Source organism: Panthera onca, chromosome A1 (genome assembly GCF_046562875.1).
Source record: "Panthera onca isolate mPanOnc1 chromosome A1, mPanOnc1 haplotype 2, whole genome shotgun sequence".
Lineage (NCBI taxonomy): Eukaryota > Metazoa > Chordata > Mammalia > Carnivora > Felidae > Panthera > Panthera onca.
This window is the reverse complement of record NC_138339.1, coordinates 82,798,845-82,823,927: the sequence shown is the minus strand read 5'-3', so window position 1 is coordinate 82,823,927 and position 25,083 is coordinate 82,798,845. Positions and strand designations below refer to the sequence as shown.

General features: G+C 35.4%; 1 protein-coding gene across 2 annotated transcripts in view; it reads left to right on the top strand.

The window, feature by feature from the left end:
• SLF1 (SMC5/6 complex localization factor 1) overlaps positions 1-25,083 on the top strand; it is an 82,520-nt gene that overhangs the window by 11,792 nt on the left and 45,645 nt on the right. The window contains exons 4-9 of one of the 2 annotated variants that reach the window (XM_060637687.3): positions 956-1,196; positions 13,135-13,297; positions 19,352-19,495; positions 21,596-21,742; positions 23,033-23,179; positions 24,039-24,161. In XM_060637687.3, coding sequence (XP_060493670.1) covers positions 956-1,196; positions 13,135-13,297; positions 19,352-19,495; positions 21,596-21,742; positions 23,033-23,179; positions 24,039-24,161 — 965 coding nt within the window. The remainder of the gene's footprint in view (positions 1-955; positions 1,197-13,134; positions 13,298-19,351; positions 19,496-21,595; positions 21,743-23,032; positions 23,180-24,038; positions 24,162-25,083) is intronic. The other variant, XM_078448039.2, reaches the window with a different exon arrangement.

Sequence of the window (25,083 nt, the reverse complement as noted above, 5' to 3'; positions counted from 1 at the left end):
GTATCAAAGAGGCAGAAATCCTTAACTTTACCAAAGACTTAGTGTCTTACATAAATGTTTTATGTCAGAAAAAAAAAAATTAACAAAAAAGATAGGCACAAAATGCCAAAAAAAAAAAAAAAAAAAAAGCTTTTCTTGAAGCTTCAGTGAACTGTTCTAGTCAAGTTTTCTTTGATCTGTTGTTGAAAAGAGACTTTGTTCTCCTTCTACGGCCTCTGTTCCCACCCATGCTATGAAGCAATGATCATGCTGTTTTGTTTTTCTAAGATTTTAAATTCCCTAAGTCCAACTTGGGATTTAGTGTCCTCCCTTCTATCTTTGTCATCCTTGATGTTCCTTTTATTGTTTCTTTTACTGTGATTGATCTGGCATGTCATCAGTCCACTAATTTTCAGAAAAAAATTATATATAATGCCAGTAAATTTATTATTTTTTAGAGTAACTCACCAAAAGGATACTTGGATTTATTTTTATATCTGAAAATGAAAACCTATACTGTCCATGCTGTTGAAAACAATTACTGATGCCCAGTTAAAGAAGGTGCAAGAGTGTTTGTAAATTTCTTTTACAAAGTGTAACGTTGCTGTAAACATCATTGCAAAAGTTATTAGCATAGGAGGAAAAATATAAATCTCAGCCAACTTGGTGAATAGTAATAGTAGACATAATTTAAGTAATACCACATGTATTTTATTAAGCCTTGGGTTTGTATTTTCTTCAGTAATGTTTTTAGACTTAGAATTATTATGGGAAAAATTGCATACAATGTTCAGTGACATTGTAACCCTCTACCAAAAATTTGGGGAAACAAACATAATTCAAAGATCGTGTTGGTAACATAGCCTAAAGGTCTCATGTTGAAAAAGGTCAAACTTTATTTGATATTTAGTCCTTATTGTTTACCATTCATTAGAACCCAAATTATTTTGTGACTGACAGTTGGTTTGCTTTCTAGGAAAGTGGGTACTAACTAAGGACTACATAATTCATAGTGCCAAAAGTGGCAGATGGCTTGATGAAACAACTTATGAATGGGGCTATAAAATTGAAAAAGACTCTCATTATTCGCCTCAAATGCAATCTGCACCTAAAAGATGGCGTGAAGAGCTGAAACGCACTGGTGCTCCAGGAGCCTTCCATAGATGGAAAGTTGTCCTCCTTGTTAGAGCTGATAAACGAAGTGATTCTCTTGTAAGGTAAGAGGAGTTCAATCTCATGAAAGCTAAAGCAATGAACAAAAAAAAATAATTTTGGTTTGCATGAATACCTTTTTGAATTTCTTTGAAATTTGTGATTTAGTCCAATTGAGCCATGATGATTTACTCTTTAAACTCAGAGTTAAGTCATTCTGTACATTTAAGTGTATGTGTCTACTAGAACAAAATCTATTTTACAGTATTGATTTAGATTACTCTTGGGGTTTCTGTTTAACTTTCCATGTTATTTGTTTTGGGTAACTCAAGCAAAATAAAGCTTAAAAGATTTTGATTTTAGTTTTGAAGCAATTTAAAATTTTGTAAGTATTACCAAGGCTTTTTCTGGGTCTATATAGTGCAGGCTTCATGGTTCATACTGTTTCCTTTGTTTCTTCCTGTTTTTTACATCATATTTTTAAAAGTCTTCTGAGTAAACTGTATTCTGGGACTGTGATAACTATTAGGGGTGATGCAAGGGCCTTTTGTCACCTGTACAGAAGTTTTATTTATAGGTAAGTAAAATGTATACATTTTAAGTATACATTTTGATGAATTTGGACAAATTTATATACCCATGTTTCCCCCACACACACCCACACCCACGCTACTGTCAAGATCTGTAACAATTATGTAATTCTACAATGTTCCCTTGTGTCATTGCACATTTAATTTTGCCCCACCAATGTAAGACAACCATTAACTTCCTTTGTGTCACCCACCACACATTAAATTTGTCTTTTTTTTTTTTAAGTTCATGTGAATGGAATTCTGTATATACTCCTTTGGTATAGTTTCATTTGCTTAACTCATTATTTTTGAGATTCATCCAGGTTATTGTATCATCCAGATTCATTACTTTTTGTTGCTTAGTAGTATTTCACTTAGCAGATGTATTGCTGTTTATTCACTCATTGATAGACATTTGTTTTTTGTCTTTGTTTTTGTTTTTTTCATTTGTGCTAATATAAACAAAGCTGCCATGAACATTTGAGTACAAGTCTTCATGTATATTTGTTTTTATCTCTCTTGGGTAAATACCAAGAATGAAATTGCTGACTGAGATGGCAGTTGTATATTTAACATTATAGGAAAATGCCAAACTATTTTCTGAAGTTGTGTAAGATTTCAGTTGCTGTGCAATTACTTTGACACTGTTGTCCAAATATCACTTGACTGTAGTTGTGTTGTGTATTTCTGGGCTTTTTACTCCACTGATGTCTGTGTCTGCCTTATACCAAAAACATACAGTTTTGGTTCCTGTAGCTTTATAATGAGTCATGAAGTCAGGTGGAGTGAGTCCTCCAAATTTGTCTTACTCAAAATGTTTTTGGTGATTCTGGAATATTTATTTCCTTATACATTTTAGAACCACCTTGTCAATTCCTACAAAAAAAAAAAAAACCAGCTGGGATTCTGATTAGGATTTTATTGGATCTATAGGTCAAATTGGGAAGAATTGAGATCTTAACAATACTGAGTTTTCCTACCTATATACACCATATCTCTCCAAGTCTTTGATTCTGTCATTAAGGTATTACAGTTTTCATGATATAAATATTGAACATATGCTGTTGCATCTGTTGAGGTAATCAGCATTTTTCCTTTACTCTGTTAATACGGTAAATTATTTTGATTATATGTAATTCCAGTTAGTTACATACAGTGTAGTATTGGTTTCAGGAATAGAATTTAGTTATTCATCACTTACAGATAACACCCAGCGCTCATCCCTACAAGTGCCTTCCTTAGCCCGTTTAGCCCATCCTCCCTCCTACTTCCCCTCCAGCACCCCTCAGTTTGTTCTCCTTAGTTAAGAGTCTCTTATGGTTTGCCTCTCCCTATTTTTGTCTTAATTTTATTTTCCTTCCCTTCCCCTATGTTAATCTGTTCAGTCTCCTAAATGCCACACACAAATGAGTGAAATTATGATATTTGTCTTTCTCTAACTGACTTGCTTCATTTAGCATAATATACTCTAGTTCCATTCATGTCCTTGCAGTGGCAAGATTTCATTCATTTTAATGGCTGGGTAATATTTCATTGTGTGTATTTACCAGATCTTCTTTATCCATTTATTAGTTGATGGACATTTAGGCTCTTTCCATAATGTGACTATTGTTTATATTGCTGCTATAAATATTGGGGTGCATGTGCCCCTTCAGATCAGTACTTTGTATCCTTTAGATAAATACCTAGTAGTGTAATTGTTGGACCATAGTGTGGTTCTAGCTTTAACTTTCTGAGGAACCTCCATACTGTATTCCAGAGTGCCTGCGCCAGTTTGCATTCCCACCAACAGGTAAGCATGTTCCCCTTTTCCCACATCTTTGCCAGTATCTCTTGATTTGAGTTATTAATTTTAGCCATTCCAATAGTTGTGAGGTGGTATCTCATTGTGGTTTTGATTTGTATTTTCTTGATGATGAGTGATGTTGAGCATTTTTTCATGTGGCTGTTAGCCATTTGTATGTCTTCTGCGGAGAAGTATTTATTCATGTCTTCTGCCTATTTCTTTACTGGATTTTTTGGGTTTTTTGGGGTGTTTGATAAGCTCTTTATAGGTTTTGGATACTAATTCTTTACTAGATAATGTCATTTGCAAATATATTCTCCCATTCTCTAGGCTGCCTTTTAGTTTTATGGATTGTTTCCTAGCTGTGCAGAAACTTTTTATCCTGGTGAAGTCCCACTAGTTCATGTTTGCTTTTGTTTTCCTGGCCTCTGGAGATGTGTCTAGTAAGAAGTTGCTACAGCTCTGGTCAAAAAGATGGTTGCCTGTGCTCTCCTGTAGGATTTTGATGGTTTCCTGTCTCACATTTAGGTCTTTGATCCATTTCGAATTTATTTTAGCGTGTGGTATAAGAAAGTGGTTTAATTTCATTCCTTTGCATGTTGCTGTCCAGTTTTCCCAACACTATTTGTTGAAGAGACTGTATTTCCCATTGGATATTCTTTCCTGCTTTGTCGAAGATGAGTTGACCATATAGATGTGGGTGTATTTCCGGGTTTTCTATTCTGTTCCGTGGATCTCTGTGTCTGTTTTTGTGCCAGTGTTATACTGTCTTGATGACTACAGCTTTGTGTTGTAACTTGAAGTCTGGAATTGTGATGCCTTCAGCTTTGGTTTTCTTTTTCAACATAACTTTGCTTATTCAGGTTCTTCTCTGGTTCCATACAAATTTTAGGATTGTTTGCTCTAGCTATGTGAAAAATGCTGGTGGTATTTTGCACTGGGGATTTGCACTGGTATTTTACACTGGGGATTGCACTGAATGTGTAGAATGCTTTCAGTAGTATAGACATTTTAACAATATTTGCTCTTCTGATTCATAAGCGTGGAATGTTCTTCCATTTCTTTGTGTCATCTTCAGTTTCTTTCATAAGTGTTCTATAGTTTTCAGAGTACAGATCTTTTACCTCTTTGGTTGGATTTATTCCTAGTCTGAAGGTTTTTGGTGCAATTGTAAATGGGATCAATTCCTTAATTTCTCCTTCTGCTGCTTCATTATTGGTGTATAAAATGCAGCACATTTTCACACATTGATTTTGTATCCTGCCACTTTGCTGAATTCGTGTATCAGTTCTGGAAATTTTTTGGTGGAGTCTTTCAGGTTTTCCAGATAAAGGATCAAGTCATCTGCAGAGAGTGAGAGTTTGACTTCTTCCTTGCCAGTTTGAATGCCTTTTCTTTTTGTTGTCTGATAGCTGAGGTTAGGATTTCTAGTACTATGTTGAACAACACTGGTGAGAGTGGATGGCCCTTTCTTGTTCCTGACGTTAGGGAGAAAGCTCTCAGTATTTCCCCACTGAGGATGAGAGTAGTTGTTAGTCTTTCTATTATGGCCTTTATGATGTTGAGATACATTCCTTTTATCCCTGTTTTCTTGAGGGTGTTTACGAATAAAAGGATGCTGTATTTTGTCAAATGCTTTTTCTGCATCTATTGAGAGGATCATTTGGTTATCGTTTCTTTTATTAATATATGATATTGATTTATGATAATTCTTTTAATGTACTCTTGGACTTGCTAGTATCTTGTAGAGAATTTTGTTTTGATGTACATCAGGGATATTGGTCTGTAATTCTTTTTAGTGACTTCTTTGGTTTTGGAATCAAGGAAATACTGGCCTCCTAGAATGAGTTTGGAAGTTTTCCTTCTGTTTCTGTTTTTTAGAATGGTTTTGAAAAAATAGGTATTATTTCTTTAAATGTTTGGTAGAATTCCCCTGGAAAGTCATCTGGCCCTGGACTCTTGTCTGTTGGGAGATTTTTGATTACTGATTGAATTTCTTTACTGGTTATGGTTCTGTTCAAGAACCAGCTATTAGTTTTATCTATCCCTTTTTTTTTTTTTAATTATTCCTATGTGATTTATTTCAGCTCTAAATTTTATTATTTCCCTTTTTCTGCTGGTTTTGGGCTTCATTTACCGTTATTTTTCCAGATCCTTTAGGTGTAAGGCTAGGTTGTGTATTTGAGACTTTGCTTCCTTTTTGAGGAAGGCCTGAATTGCTATATACTTCCCTCTTAGGACCGCCTTTGCTGCATCCCAAAGGTTTTAGACTGTCATGTTTTCATTTTCTTTGGCTTTCATGTATTTTTTAATTTCTTCTTTAATTTTCTGGGTTAACCCATTCATTCTTTAATAAGATGTTCTTTAACCTCCATGTATTGGTGGTCTTTCCAAATTTTTTCTCATGAGTGACTTCAAGTTTCATAGCGTTGTGGTCTGAAAATATGCCTGATAGGATCTCAGTCTTTTTGTACTGGTTGAGGCCTGATTTGTGACCCAATGTGAATCTATTCTGGAGAATATGTGCACTTAAAAAGAGTTTGTATTCTGCTGCTTTAGGGTGAAATGTGAATATATGTTAAGTCCATCTGGTCCAGTGTGTCATTCAAAGCCATTGTTTGCTTGTTGATCTCCTTAGATGATCTGTCCATTGCTATAAGTGGGGTGTTAAAATCCCCTGCTATTATGTGATTATCGATGAATTTCTTTGTTATTAATTCATTTATACATTTGGTTGCTTTCAATTTGGGGGCATAAGTATTTACAATTGTTAGATCTTCTGGATGGATATACCCCCTTTATTATGACATAGTGCCCTTCTTCATCTCTTATATAGTCTTTTGTTCAAAATCTAGTTTGTCTAAGTATGGTTACTCCAGCTTTCTTTTGATATCCATTAGCATGATAAATGGTTCTCCATCCCCCCCCCCCCCCCCACTTTCAATTTGAAGTTGTCTTTGGGTGTAAAATAAGTCTCTTGTAAGCGCATGTAGTTGGTTCTTGTTTTTGTCCATTCTGATATGCTGTGTCTTTTGATTGGAGAATTTAGTCCATTTATATTCAGAATAATTATTGATAGATATGAATTTAGTGCTCTTGTATTCCCTGTTAAGTCACTGTGCCTGTAGATTGTCTCTGTTCCTTTCTAGTCTTTGTTGCTTTTGGTCTCTTTCCCGCTCCAAGGCTCCCCTTTAATAATCCTTGCAGAGCTGGTTTAGTGTTCAAGAACTTTAGTTTTTGCTTGTCTTAGAAACTCTTTATCTCTCCTTCTATTCTCAATGATATCGTTGCTGGATAAAGTATTCTTTTGGCTGCATATTTTTCCCCTTTAGCATGTTATGTGTATCATGCTGCTCCCTTCTGGTTTGACAAGCTTCTGTGGATAGGTCTGCTGCTCACCTTATGTGTGTCTACCTTTGTCTGTTAAGGACCTTTTGTCCCTAGCTACTTTCAGAGTTCTCTCTTTTATCTTTTTATTTTCTAAGTTTCACTATAATGTATGTTTTGGTGTTGACCTGTTTTTGTTGATTTCAAGGGGAGTTCTCTTTGCCTCTTATACTTGAATAATGCCTGTTTTCTTCCCCAGATTATGGAAGTTCTAAGCTATAATTTGGTCAAATAAACTTTCTATCCCTTTTTCCAGCTCTTCTTCTGGGACTCCTATGATACGGATCTTACTGCATTTTAGAGAGTCACTTATTTCTTGACCTCTCCTTTTTAGCTTGGTTCTTTTCCATAATTTTATCTTCTGTTTACCTATCTGATTCTCTGCATCTTCCATTCTCATTGTAATTATATCCAGTAGGATTTGCATCTCAGTTATAGCATTTTTATTTCAACCTGAGTAGTTTTTAGGTCTTCTATCTCTACTGCAAGGGTTTCTCTGGAGTCTTCTATGATTTTTTTCAACTAGCTGATGTTCTTATCACTATTGTTCTAAATTCTTGTTCAGGTATATCACTTATATCTGTTTTAGGCAAATCCCTGGTTTTAGTTTCTTCCTGATCTTTCTTGGGAATAGAATTCTTCTGTCTTAACGTTTTGTCTAGGTTTCTGTCTTTTACATGTTATATAAAAACTTGTTTTGTTTTCTGCTCCTGAGTGCAATGCTATATTAAGAAGGGGGATATACACTGTCCAGGGCCTGGTGCTTTAAGAAGTGTTTCTGGTATATGCCCTGTGCACTCTGCTATTGTGATTTCGCTGTTCTTTTCCCCAGGTCAGTCCTTTGCAGAGTTCCTCTTTGCTTGTAGTGGGGAGTGTTTGGACCATTAACAAGGTGTGCTTTGGTTCATTTGTTATAATAAGCCTGATTAAAAAAAGGAAAGAAAAGTCTTCTACAAAAACTAGAGCAGGAAAAAGAATAACAATAATAACAACAACAAAAACGGACAAACAAAATGGACAAAAAAAAAAAAAACAGATTCCACAGAAAAAGAAAGCAAAAAAAAAAAGATCCAAAAAAACGAGAAAAGGAAAGAAACAAACAAAAAACAAATGAACAAAGAAATTATAATCCTGATTCAAAAAGAAAAGAAAGAAAAAAAGCCTGATCTTATTTCCACCAGAACTGAAGCTGACGCTTTGGAGCACTCTATGATCAGTAGACTTGGTGCATGTGGGGGTCCTTTATTGGTCCTCTGGGGGAGAGGCCAGCTGCGCTGTCTAACAATCAGACCGGCTCTTGTAAAGATTTCCCTATAGGGCACAGAAAAGTGAGTTTTGATGTATGTGGCTCCAGCCTCTACTGGCAGCACTATGTTGCTTGCTGAAGTCTGACCATGCTGGTGGGTGGGAAAAGATGGCTTCACCTGCTCTCTGCTCCCTGGGAAGGAAAGCTTGCACCTGCTGCTGTTCAGGAAGCCCTCACAAGTGTACATTCTCCCCTTCTGTATCCCAGGCTTCCATCAGATCCCTGCCCTCAACCCGTCTATGCCTGGGCCGTGGACATGCCCAGCATCTAGCTCTCCTATGTTTCATCTTCGGCACAGAACTGAGATTCAAAATTGCAAATCTTCTTACTTTTTTAAATTAAACAAATTTTTTAATATTTATTTATTTTTGAGAAAGAGAGAGCATGAGCTCAGAAGGGGCAGAGAGAGAGGGGGAGTCACAGAGTCTGGAGCAGGATCCAGGCTCTGAGCTGTCAGCACAGAGCCCAACATGGGGCTTAAACTCACGGACTGTGAGATCACAATCTGAGACGAAGTCGGATGCTTAACTGAGCCACCCGGGCACCCCAAAACTCCAAATCTTAAAGGACGCATCAGGGCATGGACTCGCTCCTCCTTGCAGTGATGTGCCTGGTGCCATTCTGTTGCAGAAAGTAGTCCCTTGGCTGGGCAGTCCCTTGGAGGTTAGAGAGAAGCACAGCAAAAAGCTGTGAGCACTTTAACCACCTTCTGTGCACACGTATGTCTCTGTCATAGGAAGGTTGCTTAAAGGTGCCAGCCAGGTCTTTTGTCCTTGTAGAGGCAATATACAGTCTTCCAAATGTACTCCAGGAAGGGGAACTTTCTCTCCCATTGTGACCCAGGGGATCCCCCCATCATGCTGTCCATTCCCAGTCTTCCTGTCTTTCTCCCCAGAAGCACTTGCTGCCCACCCAGATCTACTCCAGCGAATGGCACAAACTTCCAGAAACTGAGAATTTCAGCTCCACTGTTGCAGAAACTTGGGATAGTCAGTTCCTCATGATTCCCCCATCAGTGGTTTTGGAGGAGTGCTTTTCTTGCGCAAACCCAACAACCTACTCTCTCTCCTCTCTGAAAAGGCCTCCCACCTTCTGCAGGATTGTGGCTTTTCTCTCTCCCCGTTCCCCTCTCCGCACCGCATACCTGCCACATTTGAATCTCCTTGATATACAGAATCTTCACTTAATCCGCAGATTGATTTCCTAGGTGTTCAAAATGATTTGATGTTGATGTAGCTGTGTTCCGGGGATGAGACTTCCAGGGTCTGCCTAGTATACCACCATCTTAACTCCTCCCCTGACCAATTTAAATGTTAAACCAAATTTGTATTCCTGAGATAAACTGTACTTCATCATAGTGTATTATCCATTTTTAATAATTGCAGATTCTTCAGATATTTTAAAAATTTTGTGTCTTCAATGTGCAAAACTGACAACTGTAAAAATATATAAATTACATATCATGGATTTTTTTCCTTCCCTAAATAGGAATGAAGAAATGGATGCTCACTCTGACCATTTATTTTCAGTATTTTGCTACAGGTACTAGGCAATATGGTAAGACAAAGAGAATAAGAGGAATGGAGTCAGATATAAAGAAATAAAAATGTCTTTATTTCTAAAAGGTATGGTCATATAATAAATAATTTACCCAGAAAAGCTGTTAGAACTAATTAGTGAATTTAGCAAGATGACAGGATAATAAGTCACTGTACAAAATCAATGGTGTTTTTATATTCTAGTGATGAACAATTGGAAATTAAAATTTAAAAATATATTACCTTTGTTTTTTGGCAATTTTTGTGTGTGTGTGGGTGTGTGTGTATTATTTTCTAATTATTTATGTCATTTGCATGGGGTTCTCTGAGCTTCTTGGACATGTAGTTTTTTTTATCTTTTATTAACTACGGAAAATTCTCAGCCACCAAGTTTTAAATTCTTCTGTTGGGTTCTTTTTCTTGCACTCTGTTACCTTTGTTTAAGACCATTTAATTCATTTCCACAGTTTATGCATGTTCTGTTTTGTTTTTAACTTTTTTCCCATTTTTGTGTTTTCAGTTGGATAATTTCTATTGACCTATCGTCAAGTTCATTACTTTTTCATTTGTTTGCAATCTATTCATTAGCCTGTCAAAAAGATTATTGTTTTGACAGTAACTTTTATTTCTATCAGTTTTTTTTTTCTTTTTTTTTTTTGAGAGAGAGCATGTGCATACACCTGCACAAGTGGGGAACTGCCAGAAAGAGCAGGAGGGAGAATCCTAAACAGGCTTCACACCCAGTGCAGATATCGAGGGAAACCTTGATTCCATGATCTTGGGATCATGGGTCATTTTTAAACTATTTTGTTTGTTTGTTTGTTTGTTTGTTTGTTTATTTTGAGAGAGAGAGAATAGGGGAGGGGCAGAGAGAGAGGAAGAGAGAGAAGCCCAGGCAAGCCCTGCACTGTCAGCACAGAGCCTGGTCCTGGGCTGGATCTCAGAAACCGTGAGATCATGACCTGAGCTGACATCAAGAGTCAGTTGCTTAACCAACTGAGCCACCCAGGTTCCCCTCTACCATTTTTAATGTACTCTATGCACAGTTCCTAATCTCTTAATGCAATTTGATCACTTTATCCATTGTATAACATTTCAGTCATAGTTATTTTAGTGTTGTTTTTTTTTTTTTAACTTTTATTTATTTTTGAGAGAGAGACGTAGAACGTGAGCATGGGAGGCGCAGGGAGAGAGGGAAACACAGAATCTGAAGCAGGCTCCAGGCTCCAGGCTCCAAGCTGTCAGCACAGAGCCGGACGTGGGGCTCAAACTCATGAACCGTGAGATCATGACCTGAACCGAAGTCAGAGGCTTATTAACCCACTGAGCCACCCAGGCGCCCCACAGTCATAGTTATTTTAAAGTCACTTTCTGGTAATTTCAACAAGTGAATCATCTTTCTATGCTTTATATTGCTTTGTCTCTTGACAGTGGTTTGTTTTTCTTGCTTTTTGTGTATGTCTTTTTTATTGCATATTTAGATATCACAGTACAATAGGGGCTGAGGTAAATACTTCTATCCAACAATGGGCTTACTTTTTCTGTAAAGTAGTTAGTATGGGTAGTTAATCTTGTCAGTTGTTGAGCAGGCACTGGGTTTTTTTAATGCTATAGTTACTTCAATGCATCCTTTCTGATTACTCCAGCCATATATGGAATACAGTTTCTTTGTCCTTGCCATGGGACCTGGGTTGCTGAAGGGGTTTTAATCAATGTCTCTCACTTTCAGCTTTCAATAGTCCCTGCGTTTGCTAGGTCACAGAAGGACTCTGTCATCATTGTCTCCCTGTCTTGCTTGTTACTAATATCTAGCTGGTTGGGGGTAAGAGTGGATGTGTTTTTGGTTCTGCTAGAAAGACTTCAGTCTTTTTCTTTCTTTTTTTTTTTTTAAAGTAGGCTCCATGCCCAGCTTGGAGCCCAATGTGGGGCTTGAACTCATGACGTCAAGATCAAGATCTGAGCTGAAATCAAGAGTCAGACACTTAATCGACTGAGCCACCCAGGCACCCCTGGATATGCTTCATTTTAAGCATTCTTTGTGTTCTTGGTGTCTGAGGTTGGGACTTTGTTAATATTTGTGTCTCAGTCCCTCATGGCAGAGAAATTCTGCCTTGTATGTGTTGTTAGGGTTTTGACAACAGAGAATTTCTAGCCTATGTCCCAGTATTAGATCTTTGCTTTCTATTGATGCAGGAACCTAGGTTTGGCTGGCATTTTTTCTGTCCCTTCTGCAGGGACAAATGGCTTTTGTTTCTGTTTCTGTTTCCTATCTAGAAATAGTGAATTATTTTTTGGGTTGTGCAGCAGGAGATTTTCCTGTTCCTTTCCCAAAGGCGCATGGGTTTTACTTACACTCTCCCAACAGAAGCTGTGCATCTTTTCCTGGGTTCTGAAAGTATAGGACTTCTTACCTTAACCACATGACTTAAGATGTTACCTCATATGAGAGAAGAATCCAGGGAAGTGGACCTAGTTTTAGGTCTATCTCTTGATGGCAGCCAATCCCCACTGACCCACCAGTGCTACGTGTAGGGACTCCCATTGGTATCTGCCCTAATTCTTTTTCATAAATGCTTAATAGAGGCCTATGGCAAAGAGCTCGCAAGTGACTGCAGACTTTGCTTGAGTCACTTACTCCCAAATATTATAAATTGTCATGGTACTTGCACTTGACTCTTAAATTTGTTAGAATTTTATCTGATTCTTACTACTTTTATGGCAGCTACTTCTCTCTAGCACCCTGGCAAAATGAAATAGTTTTGACTGTCCGTTCTCTTCATAAAGGGGCTTATTATTATCACTCTTAAGGAAATTTAAGTTTCTTGGTTGGCTTGTTACCTCAGTTCTCTGATAGTTCGTGAAAGGTTAAAGGTTCTGTAGATTATTTGGCTTTTTCTTATTGTTAGATAATAACAGTGTTCTCTTGTGGCTTTCTATATCCTAGGCACAAGTAGAACTTTCATGAAACTTTGGGGATGTTAAAAGTTAATCAAAAACTAATTTTTTAAAAGAATGCTGGCAACTGTAGTTTTTTTTTAGTGGTTTAGAATGATTTCCTTGGAGGTATGTTGCCTTCTGAGGTAGCTACATCCCTAAACTTCTTTCATTATTCTTTGGACTTACGGAGGTGACTTTTCCTTAGGGAATAAAGTCAGTATTCTTGATTCTTAAAAATATTTCCCATATCAAGAAATGGATAAGCAAAAAGAATATCATGATTTCTTCAACATCTTTGAACAACTTATAATTTAAGAAATCACTATAGTACTTATTCTCCATGACACTCACATAGCCCAGGGGCACTTAATTCTTTCAGAAAGTTCTACTCCTACTCTAAGGAAGTAATTGATTTAGATGATGTGACTGAATATACTTTAAAAAAATACTTTCTATACTATTTACATTTTTATTTAGAGTTCTGGAGGCTGGAAAAGCAAATGTTATTTTACCAAAAAGCTCACCAAGTGAAATAACTCATGTGATTGCCAGTAATGCAAGAATCAAGGCTGAGCAAGAAAAAGACAACTTTAAAGCTCCATTTTATCCAATTCAGTATCTAGGGGATTTTCTTTTAGAGGTAAGCAAAATAAATGGTAAACATTTTTGAGTGTTTATTTTATAAAATATTGATACTGTGAAATATGTTAAAAATTAAATTATGTTTTGAATTTTAAAAATACAATGATTAGAAATACATTTGACCCTTGAACTGCACAGATCCACTTTATAAACAGATTTTTCAGTAAGTTGAGTACTATAAGTGTATTTTATTTATGATTTTAACATTTTTTTCCTTTAGCTTTGTTACAAGAATATAGTACATAATACATACAAAATATAAAATAATATGTTACTCAGCTACATATTGGTACAGTGTCTGGTCAACAGAGGCTATTAAGTCTTTGGGGGACTAAAAGTTATATGTGGAGTTTAAACTTTGGCAGGAGGTGTTCTTGCCCCTAATCTCCACATTGTTCAAGGGTCGGCTATAATTAAAATGACATATTCTTAAAGGCTATAGCTCTCAGTTTTTTAAATATTTGAGAATATTTCTGATAAATGTGAAAGAACCTTGCTTGTTAAATTTGTGTTATTGAGTCTCTTAGTTTTCAGTGCTTTAGTGATGTTTACTACAAAACAATTTTAGCATTTTAATGTCAGTATAAATAAAGTAGCAGTATCATGTAGTATCATGTAAGAATTTGTAATTTTCCCGTGGGAAAGGAGGAAGCTATTTCTAAGGATTTAGAAATACTGTTCTGTCCTATTCCTCTGCCTCCCTCTTCCCACTTTGTGCAAATACCACTTTTTAAGTTGTTTGAATTGGAACAGTCCTAGAAGGAATTGTCTGGAGATAAGAATTTTTAAGAAGGGTCACTCAAGGTAAAAGAGAAACTTCAGTGTGTCTAAAAACTACACTTTGATCTTCTAGGAAAAACTGGCTCCTTACATGTTAACATCTCAGTAAGTGCTATAACCTTTTACCTAATAATTTATATTAGAGACCTGGGAATCACGCTTGAAACCTTCCTTTCCCTGATTCCCCACATCTTGTCAATCACCAAATCCTATTGATTTTATTATCTCAAATACCACTTGAATCACTGTGCTTTTTTCTTCCTATGTTTTTTTTTTAATTTTTTTTTTTTTAACGTTTTATTTATTTTTGAGACAGAGAGAGACAGAGCATGAACAGGGGAGGGTCAGCGAGAGGGAGACACAGAATCTGAAACAGGCTCCAGGCTCTGAGCGGTCAGCACAGAGCCCGATGCGGAGCTCGAACTCCCGGACCGCGAGATCATGACCTGAGCCGAAGTCAGCCGCTTAACCGACTGAGCCACCCAGGCGCCCCTCTTCCTATATTAACATCATATTGAGTTCATCCTCTTTCCCCTGCCCTCCTGGAATAGACTCTTAATCATTCATCTTTTTACTCTACCTTTTAACTCTTGCTAATCTACTGATTACTCTTAACCTTTTCCTAGTCCATTCTTCTTTCTTCAGAAGGAGCAGCCAAAATGCTCTAAAACAACTCTAATTCTGTCACTGTCCTGTTTAACCCTCCAGTGGCTTCCCATTGCCTTTAGGATAAAGTCCTAAACTTGTAACAATGGCTTAAAAGTTCCCCCACAGAATCCTTGTCAGTCCTGCCTTTAAGGCATATCCTGCTCTACTTTTTCTGCACTCAACTATACAATAACAAAACTGCTTTCTGCCTGAAAAAGCCTTCCCCGGTATTCTCTCACTCCCTGTGCCTGCGTGCCTTCTGTCCGTTCATCATTCAAGTTGCAGTTAGAATGATGCCTCTTCAAGGAAGCCTCCCTTACCCTTTGCTAAAATAGGTTCACCTATAATTGTTCTCATAGCATTATTTTGCTTTATAGTTCTTGCCACATTTGTAATTAATCAGCTGGCTGATTATTTGGTTAATGTCTGTTTTCCCCATCTAAACCAGAAGAACCATGTCATCAAGATGATGTCTGACTTTTCCATGATTATATCCAAGTCATCTTGTATAAAGCTTGGCACATGAGTTCTCAGTTTTATTAGGTAAACAGAGAAATTATGAAATATCTCTGAGTCTTCCAAGAGTAGATGTAATATATTACTCTATAATTACCTTTCCCTACTGAGTAGCAGCAATGTAGATTGGAAATTTGACCTTAGTTCAAGGGATGGATCTGCTTGCACTATGGATGATCTCATCGTCCTTGATAATGATGGTTCTTGGAATGGGCATGTGAGCCAGTTTTGATCCATGAGACATGAAGAGTGGTATGTAAGAGTTTCTGGGAAGTTTCTTCATTCTTCTGAAAAGACCACCACTGGTATCCTGGCTCCTGCTAAATGTGAACATGGAATAATGTAACCTAAATTATTACTAGCAGCCAATTTTTGACCATGAGGAGAGGTAACCTTAGGAATAAACCAGCCTTGTAGATAGCAAAATATACAAACAATGTGGATCCTTACGGAGATACTTGAGTTACTAGATCAGACACTAAAACCTGTCTTGGCCCTGGACCACATTACCATTCTGTGCTGTAAAACACGACCATGTTATTTATATTACTTTGAATTGGTTTTCTATTACTTGCAGCCAGAAGCATCCTATCTGATCTACCTATCTGAATAGTTTAATGGTAGCCTTTACTGTTAATAGAGTGAAAGCCATTCTTAACTAGTTTCGTAAAAGTATATAAATTTTTTTCTATGGAAAGAAATGAATGAAGTGTAAAATTTAATATGCTTTATCCATAGTCTTAGTCTTATTTTACTGCAGTAATATGACAGCATTCAGATTCAGTTGTTGAAATATTACAAGGCAGCAATAGTATACCAAGTAAAAGTAGCAAATAATCTATAACTTAGATTTATTTTTAGAATATATTGTTTTATAAGTTCTAGATTAGGCAGCTGGGAGTTCATAGCCATTTATTCCAAATAAGGAATGCATTTTGTGATCACTTATGATCAGAAAACAGTTACCTTCATTGTAGTATCTTCTTCTACCACTTTGTCATATAGCATATCACATTCCTCATTAGTTGGATTCTGAAGTGTCCTCTGAGAGTAGCCATGTAAAATGACTGAGTTGAAAGTAACAACCAATTTTTTTTTTTTTTTTTTTTTAAAAAACGTTTTGTTTAACCTACTTATACTTATTTGGAAAGCTACTGAGTAACAGAATCAGGGATCTGTTTATTTAGTTCAGGCTTATAGATCCTTATTGAAGAATTTTGATGTACCAGGCACTGTGCTGAGGAGTAGGGAAAATAAATAAGACCATGTGTCAGGCTTCAAGGTGCTTACTATTTAGTTAGTGGTGAAAACAGTACATGGAAACTGTTAATTACATTTAGTGTATAGTGTGTATTGTACGTTGGCAAATTTAAGTACAAGGGATAGGTATTTAGAGAAACAGGTGACTAATGTATCTCAATTGTTTGGCCCAAAGAAGGCCTCACGAAAAAAGAGAAGATATTTAGGAATACTTAAAACTTCTTTTGACTATCAGCCTAAGAAAGAAAGTAAAAAGTGAACCACACAAAGTCTTAGAGAAATATAACAGGAACAATAGAAAAAACATACACTTTTTGTGGCAGATGAACTAATTTGTGACCCAGACGTATAGTTTATTAGTGTTCTGACGGTAGGAAAGTAATTTAACCTGAGACTGAATTTCTTTTTTTGTGCATCAAAGTTCATACTTTCTCATTTTGATTGTTGTGAAAACTATTAAAAATGTTACTCTGGACTAATATTTATTGAATGATTATTATGTGCCAGGCTCTGTGCTAAGCATTATTCATTCCTCCTTCCCTCCCTTCTTTCCTTCCTGTAGTCTCCATACAGCATGGGCTCTAACTCATGATCCCAATATCGAGAGTCAAATGCCCTTCTGACTGAGCCAGCCAGGCACCCCTGTATACCCTTAATCTTATTTTAAACCTCATGTTCCTGTGTCTATGTATTATAGCCTCATTTTATAGTTGGTGAAATGAGGTAGAGTCATGTTAAATTATTTTTCCATGCTCCTACAACTGGCATGTGTCAGACCAAAAATTTAGAGTCAAGCACTCAGTAAAAAGACTTTTCTTGAACTCCCTTTCCTTTACTCATTTTGGGTATTAATAGATTTCCTTGATATTCACCTGGTGTCTTTCTGGGTATTAAAAATACTTAATTCTGTAAACAGTACTAGAACCAGTAGTCAATCATAAGATCTTGAGACATCATTTAAGAATCAGAGTATAAATACTAGTTAAGAACCATGTAGAGCACTCTTTCTCTACTTGACCTCTCTGATTCTTCATCTCTTCTCATGAAGTCATTCACGTTGTGTGGTAAATGCCATGGCTGAATCAAATAATAAGACTTGAAGACCAGAGCCTATCCATACCTAAGTGCCAAACAGTACATCCCATCAAATACTGAATCAGAAGTCAGGCCAACTGTTACTGCACACTATGCTGCTCTCCTCCTAGATAATAGAATAATTTACTGAATAAGTAGGCTTTGGGTCATCTATCTGGAACATAGCATTATACTATATAAAAGAGACTAGACATAACCCTTTTTGCCTAGGTCATATAGGAGACAAACACTTAACACAATGCCTAGTACATAGTTGGCACTAAAGGAATATTTATAAAAAGAATTAAGAAATGAATATGTACAGATAAATAAAATAATTCCTATATATTTCATTAAAGTAGCCAATTAGAGTATTGGTGGTTTGGAGAAAATTATACATTGATCATTTGTTTAGCTCTATAAAAATATAGATTATTTAAAAAATCTTGTATATGCCATGGTTTATCAGGTTATGATTTTTAATTGTTTAATTTATGTAGAGTACTTGCATTATAAATCTTAATTCACATATCAGTGTATAACATCTGAAACAGATACATAAGTAAATATATTCAGGATTAGAAAACAGTATGTTCTTGCTAGTTGTTAATGATAATGGAATGTTCTGTTGAATATTCTGTTTTACTGGAATCCATGTGGGATTAATTCATTCTGTATTTTAGACATTTTTTGATGATCTGGGCTTGAGGATTTATCCTCCCATTGTCAACCAGGTAAAATTTAAAGCCAGATATTTACTTTTATCCCACTTCAAGGTGTGCTTGTACATTCAGAGTTACTTCTTTCTTTCATGCCAGGAATAGGAAGAAAGAAAGGTATTCCTTTTTCATAGTTTTCGTTTTTACCTTCCTGAATAACTGAAAGATGTCCGTCAGGTACTCCCAGGAATTCTTCTCTGATTGGAAGATTGCAGCCTGCTTAAAGGACCGTCTGTGTACACAGGAATCCCAGTACAAGTGAAAGGGAACCGAAGATGATACCATAGGCCTTACCCATTTCAATTTCTATCGTAATTGTTTTTTAAGAGGACAGTGATTCTTTAGTCTCAGTGTAAAGGTAGTTAATCTCTGAATACTCTTCTGTAAGGGCATTGTGGGATCTGTTAGGAACTCATCTTTGCTTCCTTCTCTTTACCCTACTAAACTTTTAGAATTGTATGTATAGGTACATATGCAAATGTCTTTAACATTATTGGTAGGTGGTTTATGAATTCAGTTTGGATTTCTTGGCAAGAGAAATTTTAAATATTTGAGATAGAGCTAGGTAAAAATGATTGTTTATCTCTGTTCAAGTAAAATAGGAGCTGTGAATTCATCTATTAAGCCTCTTTTCCTCTTTGTATGTAGTAGACTTTCAGATGAGAAGTCTTACCAGTAAAAAGTTGAAAAATTATCTGGCATGTAATCTATAATCTGAAACTTTTCTATCTATATTATACCTTTAACTTGGTCAGGAATGAGATAAAATATTTCTGTTCATGATTATTCATAAAAAAGATTAATTGTTGCTAGACCAACAAAGCATTACATTTTTTGGAGATACACAGAAATCACTTTATTAGGACCTTTGTTTTGAAGTTGTTTTTTTTTTTCTGGAAAGAATTTGTTGGTAATAACTTCTGATATAGGAGAATGCATTTTACCTATTAACTAAAGGATTTTGCAATTATAGATACATTTGGTTAACATAAAAAAGTACATAATGTTGAAATTATACTTAACTGATTGTCTGACCCATTTATATATACGTACAGAGAGAAATTCAGAATGATGAAGATTCCCAGACCAATTCTGTTTGGAATAAACATAGCAATCAGGAAAAAAACAAAGATTTCTGGAAGGATAGGGGATTTCTTGAAATGAAAGGTGCCTTAAACGAGACCATGCATAGAACCCAGGTAAAACTTTATGGGCCAAAAATGTATATTTCTGGTTCTTATGTAATTGTTTGAGATGCAATATAGCAATGTAGAAATAACACAAATTTTGGAATCAGAGCTAGTATTTGAACCCAGCTCTATGTTTTATTATGTGTGATTTGAGCTTACCAAGATACTGCCCTATGTCTCTTCAGACTCTTATTGAAATAATGCATATATGCATATAGAAACACACAGTTCCTAGTATGTAGTGTGTTCTCAGCACATGAGAATTACTTAAAATTCCCCTGTATTTTTAATATGGATGTGTTTCTTATAAAGGACTCTTATCTGTCAGCAATATGTGTATTCATAATTCATGATCTGAAGTCTAGTATTTTGCTGCATACAGAACAAAATTTTTTTTTTTTAAATATTTTTAATGTTTATTTGAGAGAGAGAGAGAGAATGGGGGAGAGGCAGGGAGAGAGAGGGAAACACAGGGTCCGAAGCAGGCTCCAGGCTCTGAGCTGTCAGGGCAGAGCCCGACACGGGGCTCGAACTCACAAACCGTGAAATCATGACCCGAGCCAAAGTTGGACACTTAACCGAATGAGCCACCCAGGTGCCCCCAGAACAAAATTTTTTTAATGATACAAATGAATTCTGTTTTGATTAAGGAAAACAAACAGGAAGTACTTTGAACTTGGAGCAATGAAATGTACCTTAAAGAAGCATGTATGTGGCTCTCATGTAATATTTTTCAAATAGCAACCAAAAAAAGGGTTTCTTAGTTTTATCCTAGAATAGCTAATGTTTAAGTATGCTCAGTTTCATATTGTGTTTTATAAAACAGACTCTTTAGTTGATGTACCAAGTTCTATACCTAGTTATTATTATTACTTAACCTAAACTAAAATGTTTTTAAATGTGACAAGAAAGAAATTAAAAATTTTGTTTTCACTGCATCTTTTACTACATCAGAAATTTTACAAAGAGCATTTGAAGTAGTATTTGGAACTTCCTAAAATGAACAGTGCCTTAAATTATATATGGAGAGATTAGATAAAACTTTACAACAGATTAAAATATTAATGCAATTTTTTCTGGCTTTTTCAAAGTATAATTGGTATTTATGTGATTCATAAGACTGCTTTCTATGACTACATGTACATGGTCTTAATAAGAGGCTTTTTGAGTCAGTCTGTGAAAAATGCATTATAAACCACACTATAAAAATTTTGACATACAGAAAGGAATTTAAAATGGAGTTACTAAAATAAACTTAGTTTTTATTTAACATGCAAAAAATCAAATGGAGATTTTGTGAAAGATAGGGAAATTAAGAAAAAGACATCAATTTATATTGGATTTAAAATTCAGGTAGAAATTTCTATTTTTAAAAATAAGTTTCTTTGTACAAAAAGCAGACTCTTAAATATAGAGAACTGGTGATTATCAGAGGGGAGGTGGGTGACAGGATGGGTGAAATAGGTGAACTTTGTTAAAGAGTACACTTACCATGATGAGCACTGTGTAATGTATAGAATTGTTGAATCCTTATATGCCCGTAACTAATATAATGAATATATGTAATTTAGAATGCTTGTATAATATAACGTTGTAAAATGAATATAAACAATATGGTTTTAATACTTCTTACTCTGTTTATTATTAAACCTATGTTCTATAAAAAGATTTTTTTGAGGTGTTTTTATTTGATATGCCTAATAATGGCAAGTTTCTATTTGATCTATAGTCTAAAATTATTTTTACAAATATTTGGAAAAATAAAATAATGGAGATAAATAACCTAATAGTGTTTTGACTGGTCATATGATAAATGGTGCGGAGAGGGGAAGAAAGATTCCAAGAAAGACTAAGTTAATAAAAGTACCTATATGAAATGTATATGTCAACACAGTATAAACCTTTCATGAACTAAAAATGTGTATTTCTCCGCTTCATCCAAATATAACTAAGACGTAATACAATTCACAAGGCTCTTTGCCATAGTTAATCTCATATGTATGTTACAGAAAACCTGCCTTCCTGAGTAGGTGTTTCTATTGTGACTTGCATTGGTTGAGGCTATATTGCATCCACAGTCTTAACTAAAGTATTCTTACATACACATAGAAAGAAAAGCAAAATCATGATGAAGATGTTAACATTAGTTCTCTTTTGACTGGCCATCACAAAAAAGAAAAATTCAGAGATTCTAATAAAGATTTGAAATTTGTTAAAATGAGAGATGCCTTAGGAAGGTGCACGTATGGAAGTCAGGTAAGATCTTCTAAATGAAAAATAATTTATATTTTACAACTCTTTTCTAAATTTACCAAATGTAATGATATTCATAAAATTGCTTCTTCGTAATTACATTATAAAAATGTTTATAAGGCATTTGTATACAATTTTAAAAGTTTGCAAAAGTGACTGCTATCTATGCATCAGCTAGGTTAAGAAATAAGAGCATTACCAGTTTTGTAAGATCCTGCTGTGTGTCATTTCTAAACTGTGTCCTCTTTTTCTCCCTCATACCCACAGATGACCTCTATCTTGGCATTTGTGTTATTTTCTTGTTTTTCATTACACTTTTGCCAGCTATGTATTTATAATTTATGGTATTGATAGTCTTCTGTGACTTTTTTTTTTGTGGTGCATATAATGTTTAATTGATTCACAACTCTTTTTTTTTTTTAAGAAATTTTTTAAGTGTTTTTTTTTTTGAGAGAAAGCACATGCAAGTGGGGAAGGGGCAGAAAGAGACCGAGAATCCCAAGGAGGCTCCATACTCAGTGAGGAGCCCGAAGCCCAATGTGGGGCTCAATCCCACCACTGTGAGATCACAACCTGAGCCAATATGAAAGAGTCAGACGCTCAACCAGGTGACCCACCCAGGCACCCCTCACAACTTTATCTTTTATCCATTTTATTCATTCATATAAGTAAATTTTTGGGTTTCATTTTCTTAGTGTGTGTTTGGTTTGTATTTGCAGCTATGAACGGTTGTGCCATGAACAGTGTGAACATTTTCTTACATGACTCTTGGCACATGTGTTCAGGAGTTTCTCTAGCTTAGGATATATTCCATGGAGTGGATTTGCTGTGTGGTAAGGACTGCATATTTAACTGTAGTAGGTAATGCCCAACTGTTTTCTAAAACGTTTTACTAATGTATACCCACTTTAACAATGGATGAGATTTCCTCTTGTATAAAACTATTATGTTTTTAACATGGTATACTTGTGTTAGAAGTCAGACTCTTGAGGGGCCCGTGGGTGGCTCAGTCGGTTAAGCATCCGACTTTGGCTCAGGTCATGATCTGCCAGTTCGTGAGTTTGAGCCCCACCCCCGCGCTCTGTGCTGACAACTCAGAGCCTGGAGTCTGCTTGGATTCTGTGTCTTCCACTCTCTGCCCCTCCCCTGCTTGCGCTCTCTTTCTGTCTCTTAAAAAATGAATAAATGTTAAAAAAATTTTAAAACAAAAAGAAGTCAGACTCTTGAGTTTGTTTGGATTTTGTAATACATATCATTCATATTGAGATTTAATTGTGGTCTACATACTTGTAGAAGGAAATTAAGAAAAAGGATGAAGATGTTCAAAGGAGTTATACTTTGAGGAAAAAACGCAAAAAAGGAAATGAAAGAGATTCCAGGAAAGACATTGAACGTAACAAAATTAGAAGTACCTCAAGAAAGCACATATATAGAGATGAGGTAAAACTTTGTAAGCTCAGCTAAACAGTTCATTTTTTCTGTTTCTTCTATAATAAAATCTAGACATAGAATCTTATTTTTAATATTGCTTGCTGTGTCAAATATAACCTGCACATCTTACGGAAAAAAATTGTCTTCAGTTGGTCTGGTGTGGTATTTATAACTAATGTTATAATTAACTTTGGTTTATAAGGAAAGTATTTTTACATGCATACACAAAGAAATTTGAGTTAATAGCCCGGATATTAAAATGTATTCTTTTTTGCCCGTCACAAAAAAGAAAAAGAAACAAAGTTTCAGAAAAAAGAAGCTAAAATTTCTAAAAAATTTCCAAAAATTCCTATGAAAAATACCTTGAGACTACATATGTATGTAGTTTGGGTAATACATTCCTAATCTAAATGTTAGTTTTTGTCTTTCTCTTCCCTGGTATAATACAGATTATTTTTAATAAGATGGCTTGTCTTTTGAATGGGATCCCTCTTGAGTTAATTTTTCTAGGGTACAAATTAATGTAAACTACAGCATGTTTACATACTATGTTCAGAAAAATCTTGAGAAAAATGATAAAAGTAGACAAATAATGAATCATATTATGTGTGACCGTGGCAACAAAAAGGAGGCAGAGGGAGAGATTCCAGGAAAGATTAGGAATAGGTAAAACTCTCCAAATTAAAATGTTTGCTACTTTAAACTCTATTTCATTCTGTAATTTTTACGAAATATGATCGTAAAGGTCTTTGTTGAGATTAATGCTGCATGAATGAGTTGTTTTTGTATTCTTTTGTTCATTATGATACTTAGATTTGTGGTGAAATTGCTTTAGTACACTGTCTAAAGTACTTTTATGTGTATGCAGAAAGAAATAAAGAATTCCATTTTTGCTGATGGTGCCAAAGAATCAAATCCCAAAGATGTCAGGACAGATGTGGATATTGTTGAAATAAAAAATGACCTAAGGAAGCACATATATAGAGCTCAGGTAGAACTTGCCGTATTAAAATTTTCTCTAGTTTCATGTCCTCCTTTGGTGTAGCCAAAATATAATAATAATAGTAATGACTCATTATTATATTTAACATATCTTAAAATTTTCTCAGTTTATTCCTTTGTTATGAACAGTAATGTATTTGGACATTTAATAAGTAAGCTGAATTCTCTGCTATTTATAGCTCACTGACGCTAAAGATAAATTGGCTGTTTATAAACTGCTGTATCTTGGTGCAGTAAGGCTTGCTAGCCTGATATTAGAGGACGACGGCTGGATAATGGCCTTTGTTCTGGGTCATCCTCAGTTTTAGGCAGCTCTTGAGAGTTTGGGGGAAAGGGCTTTCTCAGTGATCTTGCCCTGCCCCCAGTGGTAGGAGATTGCTAACGATCTGGGACCCTGATCTTTTCTTGTACTTCTTCAGGAGTAAAGATTTTTTTTTCCTGTTCACTTACCCAGAGGCTTATGGCTTTTCACTTCTACATCCTAGGTGGAAGCCAAAGCTTTATCATTGTTTTAATTTGTATTTCTTTTGGTAATAGCAAGTTTGAGCATATTTTATACCTTCACTTACCATTTGTGTATTTCTGTCTCTGTCACCTGCATACTTAGATTCTTTTTCAGTTTTCCATTAGGTTATTTTACATCATTGTATCTGAAACTCATTATATAATCAGATTATTATCTCTTTTTATGTTGGTTGCAAATGTTTTTCCAGTCTAATCTCTGAAACCAATATACAATTATAGATCTTTTAGAACAGTGGAGGAAGATGGTTATTGTATAGAAAACATGACTATATTTTTTATTCTCTGGACTTTTATACAAAATGTTCTTCCCATTGTATTTCTAATTATTAAAATACTAAGGACAGGGGACCTCTTCAGTTCTTCAAAGCGAATATGACTTTAATTTT